The 21,196-nt window shown below is 40.8% G+C and overlaps 1 protein-coding gene and 1 long non-coding RNA gene across 3 annotated transcripts; one reads left to right on the forward strand and one right to left on the reverse strand.

The window, feature by feature from the left end:
- Window positions 1–6,028: 6,028 nt before the first annotated feature.
- Window positions 6,029–18,214, reverse strand: LOC115785819 (glutathione hydrolase 5 proenzyme-like). Of its 2 annotated transcripts, none has more exons than XM_030737711.1 (12): window positions 16,869–17,103; window positions 12,882–13,009; window positions 12,701–12,796; window positions 11,594–11,771; window positions 11,345–11,505; window positions 10,985–11,131; window positions 10,644–10,774; window positions 9,163–9,344; window positions 8,622–8,713; window positions 8,045–8,151; window positions 7,776–7,886; window positions 6,029–7,698 (listed from the first exon to the last, which is right to left on the reverse strand). In XM_030737711.1, the coding sequence occupies exons 1-12, from the start codon at window positions 17,039–17,041 to the stop codon at window positions 7,552–7,554; spliced, it is 1,653 nt and encodes a 550-aa protein (XP_030593571.1). In that variant the 5' UTR covers window positions 17,042–17,103; the 3' UTR covers window positions 6,029–7,551. The 2 variants fall into 2 exon arrangements, with proteins under 2 accessions (XP_030593571.1, XP_030593572.1); XM_030737712.1 differs by lacking the exon at window positions 16,869–17,103 and adding an exon at window positions 18,048–18,214 and having other exon boundaries at window positions 7,552–7,698.
- LOC115785821 (uncharacterized) lies at window positions 17,227–19,742 on the forward strand. Its single transcript, XR_004020384.1, has 3 exons — window positions 17,227–17,310; window positions 18,785–18,894; window positions 19,656–19,742. It is a non-coding gene; the product is annotated as an uncharacterized LOC115785821 (long non-coding RNA).
- The last annotated feature ends 1,454 nt before the right edge of the window (window positions 19,743–21,196 follow it).

Below are 21,196 nucleotides of genomic sequence, written 5' to 3' on the forward strand. Positions count from 1 at the left end.
GAATATGATTCCCCCTAAATGAGGTGTTTCAGGTATATTCTATTATATGCCTCGACCCTATTGAATTTTGTGGACTTTGCTTAAAAGTTGGGACTGTGCCAAGAAACAAACCGAATGAACTCAACCAATTCTGCAAAGAAGAGAGGTCAAATAGCTATTCAGGATTATGCAGTTTATTAACAGGGCAGGTACATATTTTCGCTGCACGGCACCATGCAGTTCAATTAAACAATATAATGCAATGTTTAAAGTTGTGCTTCATTTTAATGTTTTAGTTTAGTGTGTGTTCCCTGATCACACATGCACACATTTATATTTTACTTTACTGTTGCCTACTTGTATAATGTGGAAATTAGAAGCACTTGACATCGTGGAATATATTTTTTCAGTTGTTAATGAACTGGGATGTTTGCACACACTGTACACTCAACACAACTGATGACCACCTCCACGCATTCTGGCTCTGTCCACAATACAAAACTTCTGGAAATAAATAATATTCATGTTTGAGTGTAAATGCAGTTTTCAATAAATTCCCTGCTCAAAAGTTTTTGTCTCTTGCGCCGATTTCTTCTTTTAGCATTGTGACGCTCTACTTAGAACCTTCTTAAGATCCAATAGTGCAAAATGCAAATTCTTGCAATTTTTTAACTGGTCTTAAGATTTTGATCAGGAGTGTATATCACTGATATTTTTATCCAAGGTTCTTGAAAAAGTTGTTTTTAAGCAACTTCAAGCATTTTTAAGTGAACATGGAATGTGGGAAAAGTTTCAGTCAGGTTTTAGAATGCGTCACAGCACAGAGACGGCTCTTTTAAGAGTTTTTAACGATCTGCTTTTAACTGTGGACTCTGGTAGTCCTGCAGTTTTAGTACTTCTAGATCTGTCAGCTGCCTTTGACACTGTGGACCACGAGATCCTTCTATCCCACCTAGAACATGAAATTGGCATTAAAGGCACAGTTCTGACTTGGTTCAGATCTTATCTTACTGATAGAAGTTTCTCTGTCCATCTAGGAAACTGTTTTTCTACCACAGCAAAGCTTTCTTGTGGAGTGCCTCAGGGGTCCATTCTGGGCCCAATTCTTTTCTCATTGTATATGTTGCCTCTAGGGTCGATTTTTAGGAAACATAATATTTGTTTCCACTGTTTTGCTGACGACATCCAGGTGTATATGCCCATCAAACTGAACAGCAGAGATCCATGGGAACCCCTGCTGAACTGTCTAAGTGACATCAAGTCCTGGATGAGAAACAATTTCCTAAATCTTAATGAAAGCAAAACCGAGGTCATATGCTTTGGTAAATTTGACCCCTCAAGCTACTCCTCTGGCACTCCGAGTCATTTGGCTCCTCACTGTCGTGATGCTGTGAAAAATCTGGGTGTCATTTTAGATAGTAGTTTTAAAATGGAGAAGCAAGTAAGTGCTGTTACCAAAATCAGTTTTTACCAACTCAGAGTCATTGCCAAGGTAAAACCTTATCTCCCACAGCAGGACCTGGAAAAAGTTATTCATGCTTTTATTACTTCCTGCCTGGACTACTGTAATTCTCTGTACTTTGGCATAGATCAATCATCTGTGCGCCGCCTGCAGGTAGTCCAGAATGCGGCAGCTCGTCTTTTAACCGGTTTAAAAAAGCATGAACACATTACCCCAGTCCTGTCATCCATTCACTGGCTCCCTGTCCGTTTTAGAATCGATTTTAAGATTTTATTGCTTACTTTTAAAGCCTTAAACGGACTGGCACCTTTGTATCTGTCTGAGCTGCTTCACTGTCACACCCCTGTAAGAGCTCTGAGGTCATCGAACCAGCTGCTCTTACAGAGGCCTAAAACTAGACTAAAACAGAGAGGTGATCGAGCTTTTGCAGCAGCAGCACCAAAGCTATGGAATGATCTACCTCTCCATATCCGCACAGCTCAGACGATACACACATTTAAATCTCTATTAAAAACACATTTCTTTTCCTTGGCATTTGGCTGCAGTGCTACCTCCTTTTAGATGATTGTTTTATGGTATTTTTATGGTACTTGTTTTAAACGTTTTAATTTTTAATTTTCTTATGTTATTTATTGTTCTTAATGTTTTTATTTATTTATTTTTATTTTATTATTTTATTTATTTATTTATATATTTTTATTTTTATTTAGTATAGTCCTTGGGGTTACAGATCTTGTACAGCACTTTGGTCAACGTCGTTGTTTTAAATGTGCTTTATAAATAAACTTGACTTGACTTGACTTGACTTGATGGACAATGATCTGTACTGATCTCACTTTTACTGTAGAAACCTGTAAGGTGTGGCAGAAGAAAAATCAGAATGTGCACAAATAAGCTCAACAGAAGAGTGAAAGGAGGTCGGATACATGGTATACACCAGATATTCTATTTTCAGTATAACCAACTTTTTTAGACACAATTGAAACATGAGTGTACTATCAAAGTCACTGATATACATGGATGGACAATGACCTGTACTGACCCCACTTTTACAATAGAAATGGCAGAAGAGAAATAGAATAGTGAATAGTGAAAGGAGGTCAGATACAGTCACAGATGAGGGCTGATGCTTCTTCTTGATCATCTTCACAGCATCATGTTTAATGATCTTCCAGCAGGACAGAGACCATCTGCTGCAGATTGTGTGGTTTCATGGCTGCAGGAGTGTCTGGAACCTTCAGCCCATGCTTTAAAACCAACATCACTGACTCTTGGTCTCAGTAACCAGCTGCTTTGCCTTTTTTCCTTTCATCAGAATATGCAGAGATACAGCCGCCATCATCCTTCTCCACAGCATTAACTACATTGTAGAATTTTGTTATTTTATGTCTCTTAGCTTTAAGAACCTCAATTACATCCTGAAGGGCAAAGAGGAGAAGTGACGTAGATGGCAATAAGCCACAGAATTTATTGTATCATATAAATACAGTGAATACGTTACCTTTTCACTCCTGACTTCAAACTTTGCTTCATTTTGAGAGTCAACATAAACAACTTGAGTATCAATTGCCTCTTTAAGGCTCTTTCCAAACCAAAGGTGGTTCATGATGACCTTGGAGAGAAATAGAAAAAACAAAGCAATTTACAAGATGGGAAAATGATGATTTCGGGGTGGATTAGGGTGAAGACACTCATGAACAGAGAGGGCATCAGTCTGCATCAATTTGTGACAAAAAAAAAGTCTGCATCTTACAAAGACCTGTCAAAACAATAAAGAAACTACAGTTATCAGTGTATTATCACGTGCACTATTATGTTACTGTATAACAAGTCCTCCAATCCAAACAACAGTATCAGTCGTAACACCGTGCCTGCAGAAACGACCTATGAGATCATTTTTTTGAAGGTGGACAGGCTCTACTGTATGTTGCTGTACTTCTCCTACGAGTAAGGCTATTCCCTCTCCAGGCAAATCTTGGAAGGGCCACAGCTGCAGATGTCTCTATGGTAGAGCCCAGAATGAATGGAGAGTGTCCAGAGGTGAGCTCTGTATTGCTGTACACTGTCATAAACTATAACTATCAAATTAGGGGTGGGTGACATTTTGGCAAGCTGCAATGCATCTTGAGATATGATGTCTGCAGATGTCAAACCGCAGACGATGGGCGAACCATGAGGAGGATCACCCAGCTCAGTGAAGTCAAGTAATCAATGGGATATGAGACAAAAACTGGGTACAAGGCAATATTACCTCCAAAGTAAAATCACTGAGCATGATAATTTGGAAATTGAACCTTGAGACTTTTTTTATGGGTGTTTGAAACTTTTGAAAAATGCCAACAGTCCAAGTTAAGGCCTGTGGCTCAGGTGTTAGAGCAGGTCATCTACTTGGAAAGTTGGTGGTTCAAACCCTGGCTGCTCCAGTCTGCATGCCACAGTATCCTTGGGCAAGATACCGAACCCCAAGTTTATCTCCCATGTGCTCACTGGAGTGTGAATGTTTGGCAGAAAGACGGGTGTAGGTGCTTGTATGAATGGATGAATGAGGCATGTTGTGTAAAGTGCTTTGAGTGTTCAAGCACAGTCAAAAAGCGCTACAGTATATAAGAACCAATCTGTTTACAAGAACAAGAAGTATTTGCTCCTAATACAGAACAAGTAAAATCAATGCACATTGTTTTCCTAACTTAGCACAAAAAGTGAGGAAATTTGTGTTTGGTCAATTATTTATTTGCCAAACAGCTTATTCTGCTATAATACCTGTGTGGTGTGTTTGTTAGATTTGGATGACTGAAGTCTGAAGAAACAAGACATGTTGTCAATTTAACAATTAATTTAACAAACAGGGGCCTCAGCAGCATGTGGAAGAACCACACATAACAGCCTAGCACCTCCTCCTCATGCTGGTCACCAGTTTGGTTGCACACTGCTGTGAGGTGGCATCCCACACAGTCTTCCTCTCAGATTGTTTCATTCCAACCTTAATTTCATCCATGCTGTCTGCAAAGGAAGCACAGAAAATTGAAACCTGGTTTCTAATGGACTCTATTTTCCAAGATAAGATGTAGGTCACCTTTACAGATTCCCCTATAAGGGGACGTTAGGATTAACACAGCAGTAATGAAAGGATAGAATAAACACCAGTTCCCACAAAGTGTGCACTCAATCTGGTAGAAAATGAATCAAGTTACGTGATAATTTGTGTTCCCAACTTCCCTTACCCATCTCTCCTATTGAATACACACCTGAGACAGTTCAGACAGATGTGCTGATTACAGATAATTATGTTTGTTTCCTGAAACAAATAACTATTTAGCATTTTAAGCCAACCTGTTTCTTTCATGGGTGTTTGGGTTGTTTACATTCAGAGTTAATTGATCACATGCTCATTAAAGGAGACATCCATCACCTCCTCCTTTAAAAATCAAGTCTGCCAACTTTAACAAGACACTAGTTGAAACACAGAAGCATTTTTTATGAAGTAACCAGAAAAAAAATAATGCATTTAACTGAACTGATGAAAGATGTAAATCATTCACTTACTTTACACACTGTTACGCCACATGATGTTATATCTTCTTGGCATGGGCGACTTTAAGGTGTCACATGACCAGCAGGACTCCTCGATGCCTCATGAAAGCCCTGTTTGATAGAGAGCCCGTGGTTCATTAAACACGTATCTCCTTCCCTCCAACAACACCACCAAAAACTAAACACAACGCAGCAAATGAAGCATCCCCATACCATGGCAGAGTGAATTCTGGATATAGCCAAGGCCCTTTACAGTTGTGTAAATATTAGTGCTTCTGATCAGAAAGACCTCCCACAATGTTACAATACATCTGAAACTGATACCACTGACTGACCCCCACGCTCACCTGAGCTAAATCCAATAGAACACCTCTGGGAGATTATGTTTTGGTCCAGGTTGCACCTCAGACTGTTCAGGAGCTCAGTGATGCCCTGGTCCAGATCTGGGAGGAGATCTTCCATGATACCATCCATCATCTCATTAGGAGCATGCCCTGGTGTTGTCAGGCATGCATACAAGAACATGGGGGCCATACAAACTACCGAGTACCATTTTGAGTTGCTGCAATGAAATTTCAGCAAAATGAACTAGCCTACTGCATAATTTTTTTCACTTTGGTTTTCACGGTGGCTTTGAATTGAGGCCTCTGTAGGTTGATTTTTTTCATTTCCTTTTTAAAAATTTTTTTAGTATATGATTACCTTCCACAGTGTAACTCATTAGAAGAAGCTTCAGACATTTGGTTTCAATAAGCTAATTGGCATATTTTAAGTGGGTCAGGTTTATTAGGCACAACCTCTGGACCTTATAATTATTTAAAGTTTGTGTCACCACTCTGTGCAGTTTAGCACAAAAAAAAAAAAAAACTCAAAAGAATTCCTATATTTTTCTCTAAGGTTGCTGTAGTGGAAGCACCAGTTTACATATGAACTGCAAAAACAACTGTTTTCCGAACGAGATTCTCAGTGCCCTTAACTGGAGATGGCAACATTTTTTCAGAAAGATTTTTAATTTTTATGACAAATTTGCAGGCATCATTGAAAATGATGATGATGAAATAGATCAAATGATGAAAACAAGGCAGATTTTTTTTTTTTTAAATGATTCTACAAAAAAAATCAGCAGTTACAAAACAAAACATACCCAGCTGGATTCCTGGGCCCTATTCCAGGAAGCAGATTTAGCTAACAGCTCTGACTTTGTTGACCCTGCGATGAGAGAAACTCAAGGTTTTCTGTTCAACTCTGAGTCAGTTACCATGGTAACATACATTTTGAATGGTACAGTGTCTGAAATTCAGTCTGAGCCTCAACATATTTTCCACTAAAAATCACCTAAATCAGTCTCAGTGGGTCAACCCAGAACGGGATCTGCCCAGAGGTATCACAGGCTCCGTAACAGATCAGCAAACCATGTCCAAGCCCACTTGCAAGTGGGTTTGCTGCCCACTTGCACAACAGGATGGATGCAAAATAAATAAGGATCACAGATTCAGAATAGATCAGGCCTGGATCCAATTCAGCTCCAGTCATTTCCCAGGTAATCCCATCTGGATCTGTTTTGGATCGGTTCATGGCAGCATCTTTTGTCCCGACACAATCTTTATTCCTTATTTAAAATAGCTCATCCTTCCAAAACTATACTGAAATATCTAAAATCTAACTGATCAGCCTATAAACTAAGCATATAAATTACAGAAATTTGTGTTTGGTCAATTATTTCTTTGTTGTAACAATGCTTCATGGCAATAAATTTTACACAGCTGGAAAGCCTGTTTATTTTCCCTTAAATGGAGCCACATTTGTAAGGAAAATGCATTTGTGGGTTGAGCAGCAGAGTTGAGTATGTGGATTGCACCCACAAAAAACTTGCTAAATCTTCTCTGCCAATGCCAAACAGCTTATTCTCGCAACTCAGAGTTTATTTTTAAACTTAGAATTTGTTGAGCATGCTTCCTGGAATAGGGCCTTGGTGATCTATTCCTATAACTGTGACATGTAAAACAACCATAAACTGCAGCGGTCAGAAAACTGTTGCTCCATGACCTGCTTACCTGACTAACTTTTAACCTGAGCGCATCAGCAGAATCACACACACCGATTTAAGACAGTTACCTGCACTTTATGATAGAAGAATAAATTCAAGATAGCAGGACAGTTCATGGAGCACAAAATCTTATAAAATAAACAAAAAACATCAAATGGTAGAAAATGCTACAAATGAAAGTAAATACTGTATTACTCATTTAAAAAAAGACAACTGAAACATGACTGAAGTGTCAAAGTCACTGATGGACGTGGATAGACAATGACCTGTACTGACCCCACTTTTACAATAGAAATGGCAGAAGAGAAATAGAAGTCATGGAAACAGAACAGAAGAGTGAAAGGAGATCAGATATTGTCACAGATGAGGGCTGATGTTTCTTCTTGATCATCTTCACTGATAATCAGCATCACGTTTAATGATCTTCCAGCAGGACAGAGACCATCTGCTGCAGAGTTTGTGGTTTTGTGGCTGCAGGAGTGTCTGGAACCTTAAGGCCATGCTGTATAACTAACATCACTGACTCTTGGTCTCAGTAAGCCGCTGCTTTGCCTTTTTTTCTTTCATCAGACCATGCAGAAATACAGCTGCCATCCTTCTCCACAGCATTAACTACATTGTAGAATTTATCTGCTGTTTGACGATTGTGTCCCAGAGCGTCAAGAGCATCAATTAGGTCCTGAAGAGAGAAGGAATTAAGATGGAACAAAAGCAGCAGAATTTCTTATTTTATCGTATAAATACAGTGAATGTTACCTTTTCAAAGTTGGTTTCAAACTCTACTGCATTTTTTGAGTTGACAAAAACAACTGGAGTATCAATTGCCTCTTTAAGGCTCTTTCCAAACCAAAGGTGGTTCATGAGTGCCTTGGAGAGAAATAGAAAAATACAAAGCAATCATCAAGATGGGAAAGTGATGATTACAGGATGGATTAGGGTGAAGATGCTGGTGACTATAACAGTCTGCATAAATTTATTTTCTTTATTACTGAATGGCATTTTGCATGTTTACCATGGACACGTACCGTGGCCATTCCAGTTGTGATCATAGGTGAACCAGATCCTCCAATCACCAACGTGATTGACTGAGACTTCAGCACAGCTGGAGCTGTAGTGGAGGGAGGCTGCTCCCCTGAGAAATACAACAAAGCCTTGAGTGACAGGACAAAACTACAATCAGTCCCCATGAATATTCTATTCAATTTGTGATGAATAAAAGTGAAATGTCTGTTAAAATACAGCTGGGACTCTGGGATCCAACTGGGATTAAAGTCTGAATGTTCCAATGTGCTGGGAAAAAACAGAGTGATGTGTGCATTTATCCACATGGCACAGTGATGGTATCTTCATTAAAACAGGCACAGGTGATGATCTGAGAGTAAACTGGTGCCAGGCACAACCACCCCACCCCAGCAGATGTTTTATCTGATTTGAACATTGTCCTTCTCACAAATGTGTCACTTACATATGTCCAGTTATGAAAATACTCTTTGTGGCATTAGTTTTGAAAGAATCATCGCTGTGTTTCAGCATCTGCACAATGCTCTGCCCTGATTGCATATATTTAATACTAAATGTAAAAGCATCCTGCTGATCCCTTACCAGGAGAGATGCTATCAGGGCTTACACAGAAGTCAGACAGCTGGTTGTTGAGAATGATTCCAGTGCTTGGAGAGAAGACCTTGGAGCCAAAGCTATAAAGAACAAACATTAAAAGATTTTTTTTTTTAACTGGCTTTTGGAATATATCATTGTCATCTTGTATTTTTGCAATATCTATTTGATTTCGCCTATCTGAAAATGGCTAAGTGAGCAAGAAAACACAGGGGCACACATGCTGCTTGAAATTGCGACAAGTCAAAGCTAAAGGACAATATTGGAATATTTGAGTTCTCAAATCCAGCGAGGTCCCCGGAGTGGCATCAATTTTGGTGCAACCAAGTGAAACATGCTGTGTTTAAGTGAGAAACTTCAAGGTTTTGTGCTGCACATTTTAATGCATCTCCAGTATCAAACCTGCAGTACATAAAACATTCACAGACAACAAACCTGAAGGCTGCAAAAAAAAAAAGAAAAACTAAACTTGCTAGTCAAAAAAGCTCATCCAAACCTGGAAATGATGTCCAAAAATCCAGATACTCACATGTCATTGATGCTGCTGGTGACAGAAACCGCAGATCCATCTTCAGCCAGCACAGACACATGTGTGGTACCTGTGCTGTCCACATATGGGGTGAGGTTGTAATACTCATCATCATGAGTCTCGTTAGTGATCAAGCTCCGTATGTAGCCAGCAAAGCTGTCCTCTGTTATATTCTTTGCCTTCTGTATGACATACAGAGCATAAAAACAAATATATTACCAAAAGTACAAGATATTTAAGAAAAATACTTAGAGCTAAAAACTGACAGGATTTGGGTTCATCTGCTTTTAGAACTCTTGATTTGTTATTTATTTGTGTCAAATATTGCAGCACTTGTCAAAATTATGTTAAAATTAAAGTGCAAATTTACTGGGAAAGGTTTAGATTCAAAGAAAGTTTTCACAGGACTCTATGCAGACCTGTGAAAAACAAAGTGAACCCTTACTGCTTCCATAAGAATTTAGGGGGTAGGTCCTGATACTCAAATGTAGCTGATTAACTGATCATCAGCAAGTGTGAGCACCTCTATAAAAGCAGACATTAAGGCAGTTTGCTGGTATGGGAACGCCACAGTCAGTTCAGTTGTGTTAAATTTGGACTGCAGCATGGCGTGACATACATTTGCACAACCATTAGAAATGCAGAATGCATACAGTAATAATGAGTGGCTGCAAAAAAATAATTTAGTGGTGGCAGAGTGCAGCAGCCTGCACAACACAAAGTTTACTCAACCTAGAGGTAAGCCCATCGTATGCCACTTTCTCTGAAAAAGGATTTTAAATTTACAATTTCTCTGAAGAGTCAGACTTTTTTAACATTCCGATGGGCAGGCTAAAGCTATAAAACAAAATAGGTCCATTTAAGGTGGTGCAGTGGTTAGCACTGCTGCCTCACAGTTAGAATACCATCTGGAAGGCCTGGGTTCGATTCCACCTTGGCCCAGGCCTCTCCCTCTCTCTGTGTGGAGTTTGCATGTTCTCCCTGTGCTTGCGTGGGTTTCCTCCGGGTACTCCGGTTTCCTCCCATATTCCAAAGACATGCACTTACTGGGGTTAGGTTAATTGGCTAATCTAAATTGCCCATAGGTGTGACTGAGTGCGTGAATGTGAGTGTGAAAGGTTGTCTGTCACTCCGTGTTGGCCCTGCAACAGGCTGGCGACCTGTTCAGGGTGTACCCTGCCTCTCGCCCTATGACAGCTGGGATAGGCTCCAGCCCCCCTGCGACCCTTAACAGGTTAACAGTGCTAATAATAATAATATTCTCTTTTTGAAGCCCAGATCTTCACTAATATTTTACAGTATTTTTAGTGTTTTATGCTGTGGTATTGCTACTGTTACTCTAGTCGAGGATCTAAACACTTCTTCCACCATTTTTTGAGCCATAACTAAATTTAACAAATTCAAAGTAATTGAACTCTGTGGAACAAAATAAGGTGAAAATCTATGCAGGAATTTTCTTGGTAGTATTTGCTGATACTTACTTCATCTGAGTTGAACTTTGGATCTCGGATATATTTCTTTAATCCATTGGCAAATTTCAAAGCTTCAATATAACGGTGATAAAATAATGTCTTTTCATCAGCTGTCTTAGGTTCTGAATTCATTTTAAATCCTGAAAATATAAACAATTGTTATTTTTTTATCTTTAAAAAAAGTCCATTTTCAGTGTATCACGCTTGTAAAGATTGATTAGGATCCGTTTCGTCTATGAAACAGATGATAAATACATTCAGTTTAACATCTAAACCCATCCAACAAGCCTCATTTTGTGATTTCAAAGTGTAGGTGAGCAGCAGCTCTGCAGTCAATGTCTAACAGGAACCTTTCATGATGTTGAGGACGAGGCTAAGGATGGCTCCTCCTGAAGGGGGTGGGGGGAAGTACATCTGGTACTCTCCCAAAGGAACAGTCCACGCATCAGTCACTGTAACTTTATATGATGCCAAGTCCTGCAGTGTGTGTGTTCCTCCTGAGCAAAAACATTGAAACAAATGGTTTCAACACAAAACATTCCATAATCAAAATTTTAATGTATCCAGGCAGCTCACAGTGTAGCCTGTGAGGGATCATGGCAGAGCTTTGAAGAGCCAATTGATTTGTTCATTTGTAATTAGATCATTGTGTCTGGCAGACATAGAAAATGATCGGAAAAGAGAGCAGGATGAAACCTGTCTGATGATACCTGCTTGCTGTATGTCACGGATTAAATCTTCTGCTATGCTTCCGTTGTAAAACACATCTGGCCCCTGCTTTGCAATCATCTCCAAAGTATCAGCCAGTTTCTCAAATTTCACAATATCACCGATTTTAAGCAGGTTCCCGTTCTCATCTGAATATAACTTCCTAAAAGACAAACACAGTGAGAGAAAGCTGAAACATTCATTGTTTGCTCCTCATGTTTTTGAACTCACATTGTGGGTGTATTTCATACCGTAGTGATGTATTAGCAATGCGTGGGATATGTTGACCTTGAATGTAAGGAATAGGGAACCCTTCTCTGGCCAGTCGGATGGTCGGCTCAAACAGGATGTCCCACGGCAACTTCCCATAACGCCTGTGTGCCTCTGCATAACCTTGAATTTCCCCAGGAACCCCGATCCATCTGCTGTCTGGTGAGATAATTAATGGACAGTCAGTGCTGGAAAGTAAGACATGCATTACTCATGTTTGAGTATACTGCAATATGTTTACCTTTAATGCTCTGAGATTACATTTTTTTTATAATTTGGTGCTATATAATTAAAACTGATTTCTGATTTCTAGTCTACTACATTTCAGAGGGAAACTGTACTTTTTAAATGTTCTGTCCTTCTTATGTTAGAGATAATATTTTGCATGTTATACTTACCTTTGCTCTGTACATTTATTTATTTCACTATGTTTACATATTTACACTTTCCCTGGTTCAACAAAGTTTTCAGGATATCATATACACACTTCTGCAGGTCTACATTCATGGGTGTAGCACAAACCTCTGGACACTATACAGTAGCAGTCTCTGTGGCCCCCTTTCTTTCTTGATCCATATCTGTCACACATCTTCTGATTATTTCGACAAATAGTTGACCCAACTACTGTATACAACAATCTGTAGTGGACATACATGACATTTAATACAAATCTATGATTATGTCAATAAGCCTACATAGTTTGAAATTTCACCACATTTTAACCCTCATTGTTCAACATACTCCAGCCCACAGTTACTTTATAGTTTGAATTCTACTTTCAGACGTCAAACCATTTATCATTGCACATCATAACAACTGTCAATAATCTAATTATCTTTATTACTGTGAAATTTAAGTAACCGGCCAAAATTATTTTGTTTTTCTGTTCTTCTGACAAAGCAAGTTTTTTAACTTTGTGCTCTCATCTGATAAATTCAGTACTATGGAGCTCCTCAGACCTGTAACCAGTAAGCTAGTGCATGACATTAGATGGAGCAAGAAAAACAACGAAGGCTACATAGAAAAGAACTGGGGGAAAACAGAGGCAGACCTTTGAATAATGGTATTATGACAGAAAAGCAGCCTACCTTCCTCCCACTCCATGATCTTGGGACATGACTTAAGTAGGTCAGGGTTCACCCCTGCAGGCACAGTCTCTCTGGCGTTGATGATTGTCACGTAACCTTTGAAATGATGAGATATTATGAGTTGATTCCCCAGCAAGACTGAACTGCTGCATTAGAATAAGGAATGAGGTAGTTTGGTTACCAGAGCTGTCCATCACAGTGAACATGCACCCTCCTCCAATGCCCGCACTGTGTGGGTTGATGACGGAGGTGCACAGCAGCGCAGCAATGGCGCCATCTACTGCTGAGCCGCCCATCTTGAGAATGTCCCTGAAAGAGTTCATCATTGTCAGTTTAGGTGCCGCTGCACAATTAATCAAAGTTTAAATCTCAATCATAATTTTAGCATCCCACAATTAAACTAGAAGTGCACTCAGCACAGTACATACCTCCCCCACCCTAAATCTCTAAGTGCTAATAGTACACTGCAATAGAAATCCTACCCAACAGATACCCTTTATGTACCCTAATGGCATCCTCATAAAAAAAACTAAATGAAAAAAAGAAAACCAAACATTTGCTGAGATATGAATTATATATGTATATGTGATTTTTGTGTAGAGTTTGTAGTTTACTTTCCATCATTGTGAGTCAATTTAAAATAGAAAAATTCTCAAGAGTGATTGTTTATTCCTGACTACCAAATTTTATTGTGATGATGTGGCCACCCCACCCCCAACCACGCCGAAGAGGCTCAAGCCACTCAAAGCCACAACCCCCAAAGGGGTGGACCAACAACCATGCCACAATATCCAGCCATGTATACCCCGGAGCCAACAGGTACCCACATCCTGGAGAAGGTACCAACAACCAGTGAGGAGAAATAGGGAGGTGTGACCCCCACCCTCCACGACCATGTCTCACAGGGCCAAGGCTGATCAAGGCCTAGACCCAGGGCCAACTATGAAACCATACACACAAACACATATAGGCCACTCACACACACAAGGACATACAATGACACACTCATCCTCATCAATCCCTCCCACAAAGTGCGGGCAAGCGGGTACCTCCCCAGAGCCTGTGGCAACCCCAAGAGGCAGCTGACTCAGCCCCCGAACCACCAGCCAGCCCCAACCCTGGGCATGGTGTAGGGATCAGAGGTGTGGGAATACCTCCCCACCCCCTCCTCCCACTCAAAGTTTTCGGGGTGGGGATACATAAGACTGAAAGGTAGAAGACTACCTCCAGAAGGAGAGAGCCGGCTAAACAACTGGCTCAGTAAGCACCCCAGTTCCCCATATGGAACTGCAGTGCAGGGAAAGCAGGTCCAGGGCCCGCATTTACTACACCCCAGAGGACCACCACCCAAGGCCAGAATCCACTGCCACCACCGCAAAGAGTGGTTTCAAGAATGCAGGTTGGACCCAAGTTTGGGGTTGATTTTCCAGAATAAGCTGTTTGGCATTGGCTGAGAAGATTTGGCAATTTGTTCATGGTTGTAACCCACATACTCAACTTTGCTGCTCAACCCACAGATGCATTTTCCTTACAAATGTGGCACAATTAAGGGGAAATAAACAGCAGCAGAAGATTTATTGCCAAAGAGCACTGTTACAACAACGAAATAATCAACCATACACAGTTTTCCTTACTTTTTGTGCTAAGTTCACAATTCGTGAATCACCTTTTATTTTCTTCTTTCTGAAACATTATATAGGTATGTATACAGTATACACTATACTGTCAAAAGTATTCACTTGTCTGCCTTCACACACATATGAACTTGGGTGACATCCCATTGTTAATCCATAGGGTTTAATACAATGTTGGCCCACCCTTTGCAGATATAACAGCTTCAACACTATTGGGAAGACTTTCCACAAGGTTTAGGAGTGTTTATGGGAATTTTTGACCATTCTTCCTGAAGCACAGTTGTGAGACACTGATGTTGGACGAGAAGGCCTGGATCGCAGTTTTGTTGGGTTGAGGTCAGGACTGTGCAGGTCAGTCAAGTTCTTCCACACCAAACTAACTCATCTATGTTTTTATTGACCTTGCTTTGTGCACTGGTGCCCGTTGGAACAGCAAGGGGCCATCCCCAAACTGTTTCCACAAAGTTGGGAGCATGAAATTGCCCAAAATGTCTTGGTATGCTGAAGCATTAAGAGTTCCTTTCACTGGAAATAAGGGGCTGACTATAGCTCCTGAAAAACAGCCCCAAACATAATCCCCCGCCACCAAATGCAATGCAGACAAACAAGTAACAATCTCCTGACAATGGGCAAACCCAGACTTGTCCTTCAGATTGCCATACAGAAAAGTATGATTCATTACTCCAGAGGGCATGTCTCCAGTGCTCTAGAGTCCAATGGCAGTGTGCTTTACACCACTGCATTCGACACTTTATGTTGAGCTTGGTGATGTAAGGCTTGGATGCAGCTGCTCGGCCATGTAAACCCATTCCATGAAGTTCTCTATGCACTGTTTTTAAGATAATCTGAAAGCTAGATTAAGTTTGGAGGTCCGTAGTGATTGACTACAGAATGTTGGTGACCTCTGCGCACTATGTGCCTCAGCATCCACTGACCCCACTCTGTTATTTTATGTGGCCTATCACTTCTTGGCTGAGTTGCTTTCATTCCCAGTCACTTCCACTGTATTATAATGCCACTAAGAGCTAACTGTGATTGGAACATCTGAATTCAATGATTTTTTGATAGGTGAGTGAATACTTTTGGCAATGTATTTCACTGAAGCATATCTGCTAGAATTTAAATGAGTAATTGTCTTGTAAGCAGATGCAGCTGTAATAATAATAATAATAATAATAACAATAATAACTTAGATTAGTACAATGCCTTTCAAGAAAATCCAAGGACGCTTTACAAAAAAGAAAAAAACATAATCAAATACTGCTCTGATGATGAGGCTGGTTAAGGAGCTCCCAAAGATGTTTTAGTGTTAAACTTTGTTCTTAGAAAACTGTGTTATGTGATGCCTTTGTTAGTAAATACTGAGTAGAACAAACTGTGTCAGAAATTTAAAATGTCTCTCACCATCGAATCTTTGAATATTTTAGAGAGTCTGCAACCACCGTAGCTTTTATACTAGGGATGGGCAAATTTTTTGGCTCTGGAGCCACACTGACTTTTTGAAATTTGACAGACAGGCCACGCCAGCACCAGATGCATGCATATCCAACATAAACATAAAGAAGGCATTACAGTGTTAATACTTACATCTACTTTTAGTTGGAACAGTGTTGTTTTTGCCAGTGCATCGAAGTCTGGTGTTAGTTTTTTTTGTAGCAATTCTCATAATCCTTGACATAAGTCATAAATATGATATGATTTGATTTGGGCAATTCTGTACCAACCTTTTCTGGGCCAGATTTAAAAGACCAATGGGCTGGGTGTGAGCCCAGGGGTCGTAGTTTGCCCACCCTGCTTTAGGCACTTGGGTATCAGAAGTGCAACACACAAAATTATAACTAAGCAGAGCAATGTAATTTCTATAATGTACTTTAATTTCACAATGGGTGTTTCTTCTGTGTTACTGTCTCCAGAAGGTTACAAATGTATATGATCTGCAAGTGTACCAATTTTACAAATGCATGCATCAAACCCTGAAGAAATACTTGTGCACAATTTTTTTAATTTCAACTTTGCAAATCCAGTTTCACTTTCAAAGAGCTTCCTGTGCACAAATGTCTAAAGAGATTTGTGATTTCCTTTTTGCTCAATTGCAGACCATTATATAGGTGTGCACTGATGGCCTCATAGGCACAGGTTGCATCACTTGAGGTTTTGAGACTTCATGCAGACAGAATCTTAAATCAGTGGTGTTCAGGACAAGCAAGGCAAGCAGTGTTTGGCTAGTCAAATCTAAAAAGAAAATGCAATGTGTAAATGCTGAAAACTGAATGTTTTGAGTTGAATTGCTAAAATTGCTGAAATCTTAACTAAAATTGTTGAAGCTGCTGAAATGTACTGAACTGGTGTGCTAATAGCAAAGTTGCAGAATTGGAAAAGCACTCTTGACTTTGGGAACCACTGGATTAAGGAGTTCTCAAAGACATTTTAGTGCTAAAGTTTGCTCTTAGAAAACTGCATAATATACGTCATGTGAAGTCATTGTTAGCACCATACTGAACAGAACAAACTGTCAAGCTTAAAATGTCACTCACCGTCCAATCTCTGAACATTTCCCAGAGTCTGCGGCCACTGCAGCTTTTGAGCAAGTGCCATTATGAGGCCGAAATCGGCTTAGAAGAACCCCCAAAGTGACAACACGCGCAACCACAATTACAGCAAATACGATGACCAAAAACGAAAAGCACACCTTTTTAAACTCAGGCATGGCTGTTTCTTCTTTGTGTGACCATCGGTAGATTACTTCCTCTGAAATCTTACAACTTATTAATTTCCCAAACAGCACAGCCACGTATTGTCGATGCGTGTGTGCTGTATGGGTAGTGTGAGCCGCTACGAAGCGGAAACGTGGGTTTTCTCATTGGCAGGAGGAAGCTGCTACGCCTTCGTCTACCTCTCACCGCGCAAACTACACCGAGACGGGCCGCATGGATTCGGCTTGGTTGGATGTGGCTTGCTCATCGGCAAGACGTCGAGGTGACGTCCCTTGTCTCCGCTCCTCCGAAACTTTTTCCTCTGTGTGACCCCACTAGAGAGGGATTAGGTAGCGTGGACATCATTTTCCCACTGAAAAAAAAAATGTAGCATCTGCATCGCTGCTTTAGCGACTTCCTACTGCGCTCTGTGCAGTGTTTAGCCTTCCTCGTATTTGAATCCAAACCGTGGTCTAATATATGCTTTAAAACGCAGTGTTTTCCCACATGCTACCATTTACATCCGTGCTAATAATCTTTAAACATTAAGTGAATAAAGAAATATAACACATACTAATTCAGTTACATACTAAAATGCAATATTTTTTATTAAATGTGCAGGCTACTGCAAACGTGTTCAGTACTGAAAAATAATCTAGGCAAATTTATAACCTATATACATATAAAATATACATACATATACGGTACCCGGTGAACAGTTGTGTGGACGGCTGAAATAATGAAAGACAGGAGAAGCCGTTTCTGATTCTTCCTCAGCTATATTTATTAACACATCACATGTCATTCACTGTTAACACTGTCCACTTTAAGTATAAGTCGTATAAGGAGAAAAACAATATAATCCTCTTCTTCCGTGATTATCCGGGTTAAGATCCCAAAAGTGTTTTAGTGACTGCTAAACTTTGGTCACAGAAAACTGCATATTGTGTGTAACGGGAAGCCTTGTTTAGTACATACTGAACGGAACAGTTTGCGTCAAAAGTATCAAATGTCACTCACCGTCCAATCTCTGAGCATCTCCCAGAGTCTGCGGCCACTGCAGCTTTTGAGAAAGTGCCAGCTGGGCACTTGCGCCTCACAAGTACAACAACACACACAATTATAGCAACCACGCAGAGCAGCATCAGTGCGCAACAAGTGTACACCCTCGCCTTTGACCTCGCCATGCTGTTTCTTCTCTGACTGCAGCAGCTCCTCTGAAATTTTACAACTTCAGGTTGCTGCCCCACAAGTGAGACGTGCAGCGCAAGGCTCCACCTACCCGCTTCAAATGTTATCAGTCCATTAAATGAACGTTATTAGCAGTTCAATTAATGGACTGATAACAGCGGGTGGAACCTGCCTATGCCTGCACGGATAGGCTCCAGCCCTCCACCCCCACACTGACCATCAAATGTGGACAGACTAACTTCTTTTTTAGATTGTTCTAGAACGTTTGTTGCGATGTGTTAAGCAGTGTATTCATATTTAATTTTAAAAAATGAATCAATGATTTTCTATAAATTTGTGATGCATTTTTGATTACTGATTCCAAGATGGTGTAGTCGTCTTTAGAGAAATCCTGTTTGGGTTTTTAAATATTATTTCTGTTTTCTGTTTGCCAGCACAGGTCTGCAGTCACTGTCCAGGGGGGTCAGTAGGAGCAGAAGCCCTCTGCTAATGTACTGGGCTTTTCTGACCTCTTTTTGCAGGGTCAGACAACAAACCTTGTATTACTGTACATGTTTCTTTCTCAGGTGGACCGTGATATGATTGTGACCCGGGATGCCACCTTTGGTCTTGTGAGGAAGCAAAGCTCAGGAAGGAGTCCCTTCAGTCCTGTTCTTTTAGCTCCAAGCCTGCTCAGGTTAGCCATAGTTGTAGAACACAATAACAAGTGCAATAAATGAGGTATAAAAAGTTTGATTAGACAGATGGAAAAGAGAGACATGTCTTTTATTGTCTTTTAATGTCTTATATTTTAATCTTCGGTAACTTCAACATGCTGAGGTCACAAAAACAGGAGAAAAAACTGCCCTGATATTTGTCACCATTAGCCAAGAAGAGCACAATAAAGTAATGGCAAATGTGACTTTGGCAGCAGTTCTACAATAATAATTGACACAATAATAATCGTAATTGATTGTTCCCATAAAAAAAAATGCTTGGAATGGCATAAAAGTCTGCAAAAGCTTTTTTAGACACATGATGAGTGAAAAGTGGGAAGTGGAGAAAAAAGCTCAGTGCATCATGGGATGTTCCCAACAGCCTAGGCCTATTCAGGGTCACCTGATCCAGCCCTAATTAAAAGCTTTATCATAAAGGAAAGTTTTAAGTCTAATCTTAAAAACAGAGAGGGGGGTCTGTCTCCTGAATCTAGACTGGGAGCTGGTTCCACAGAAGATGGACCTGAAAGAAAATGATATCATTCCGTATTCATTCAGAATCAGGAGCTGCTACACCACCCAACATCTCACTGGCCACGATTATGAAATGCTGCCACCTGTCCTCTGATCTCCTGTCTGTTTGTTCTACTGTTGAAATGAAGATCTAAAGTTATCTAAATTTGAGCTCTAATGTTTAGTAATATAATATTCTTTACCTCTGCATGTGATTTTCTCCAACTAGCTTTAATCCCAGAGGAAGCAGCAGACGGTTTAAGGGGTTTGGGCTCACAGATGGTGACAGCATGGAGAGACTGTAGTCCTTCCCCTGAAGAACTGCAGGAGTCACAGAGGAGATGAGTCCATCTGGACTTCCTGACTGATGTTCTTCTGCACTGCAGGTGTAGCACAGCACTTACAGGCTGCTAACATCTGAATCTTTGAATACTGGTGCTGTGTTTTTGTAATAAATAGACTGAGACTGGACTTTTATACACACAATTAAACACAGCAACCAAGCAATACCTGTTACTGTTGTCTAATAAGTGTGTAACTCTTTAATCTTACCTGCTGCCCATCTTATAAGGAATGTTCTTACAAACATGGAGGAAAAAAATGGAAGAATCTGAGCTGAACTTCCTGTTTCCTGCTACAGATGCTGACTGTGACCTCAGAGGCCAGCTGGTCTGCAGAGTTATGGGCTCGACACACGGGGAGCGACAAACGACAGCGACGGATGGGTCGCATCGCCACTGGGGTGAAACCGAACACACGGGACGCGATAGCGACGGCAGCTTTGCGAATCGCGCTCTTACGTCACTCGTCTCCAAGAAATGTGATTGGTTATGAAACTGGAGGGATTTAGACATTTTCAAAGCAGTCCATGTCAGACACGGCAATAAAGATGAGGAGTCTGAAGATTTTATTGGAACTGACAGAAATCTTGCTGTTAAGTCTCCTCTACAAAAGAAAAAGACAACCTCGCGTTCATCCTATATTAGCACAAAAGTCCTCTCTATCCGTCTGTTTAACGTTAGTCTTGCACCAACACGTTCTCATATGGCTGCCTTTTATGTTTAACTCGATAATCACTGCGTGAAGTGTCATATAATATAGGAAAGTCAAACACAGCTAAAACGATGCTTTCCTTCCTGCTGAAAGTGGTTGCAGACTGCAGTGTGTAGCATACTCTTCGCTCATTGGTCAGTCAATGAAACTCTTGCTGATTGGTTTAGTGCCACGCGACAGCGACAAAAGTAGAACATTTTCCAACTTTGTTGTGTCGCGTCGCCTGGTCGCGTGTGCACGTCTACGTGTACGAGCTCGAAATTTCACATGCACGAACGTCGCCGGTCGCTTAGCTGGAGGAGGGCAAGCGATTGTCGCCTCATCGCACAAGCTCCATAGGAAATGAATGGAGAGCGAGCGACGTCGCTCCCCGTGTGTCGAGCCCCTTAGGGGCGACGGGGAGCGACGGGGAGCGACGTCGCTCGCTCTCCATTCATTTCCTATGGAGCTTGTGCGATGAGGCGACAATCGCTTGCCCTCCTCCAGCTAAGCGACCGGCGACATTCGTGCATGTGAAATTTCGAGCTCGTACACGTAGACGTGCACACGCGACCAGGCGACGCGACACAACAAAGTTGGAAAATGTTCTACTTTTGTCGCTGTCGCGTGGCACTAAACCAATCAGCAAGAGTTTCATTGACTGACCAATGAGCGAAGAGTATGCTACACACTGCAGTCTGCAACCACTTTCAGCAGGAAGGAAAGCATCGTTTTAGC

Source organism: Archocentrus centrarchus, chromosome 9 (assembly GCF_007364275.1).
Source record: "Archocentrus centrarchus isolate MPI-CPG fArcCen1 chromosome 9, fArcCen1, whole genome shotgun sequence".
Taxonomy (NCBI): Eukaryota; Metazoa; Chordata; class Actinopteri; order Cichliformes; family Cichlidae; genus Archocentrus; species Archocentrus centrarchus.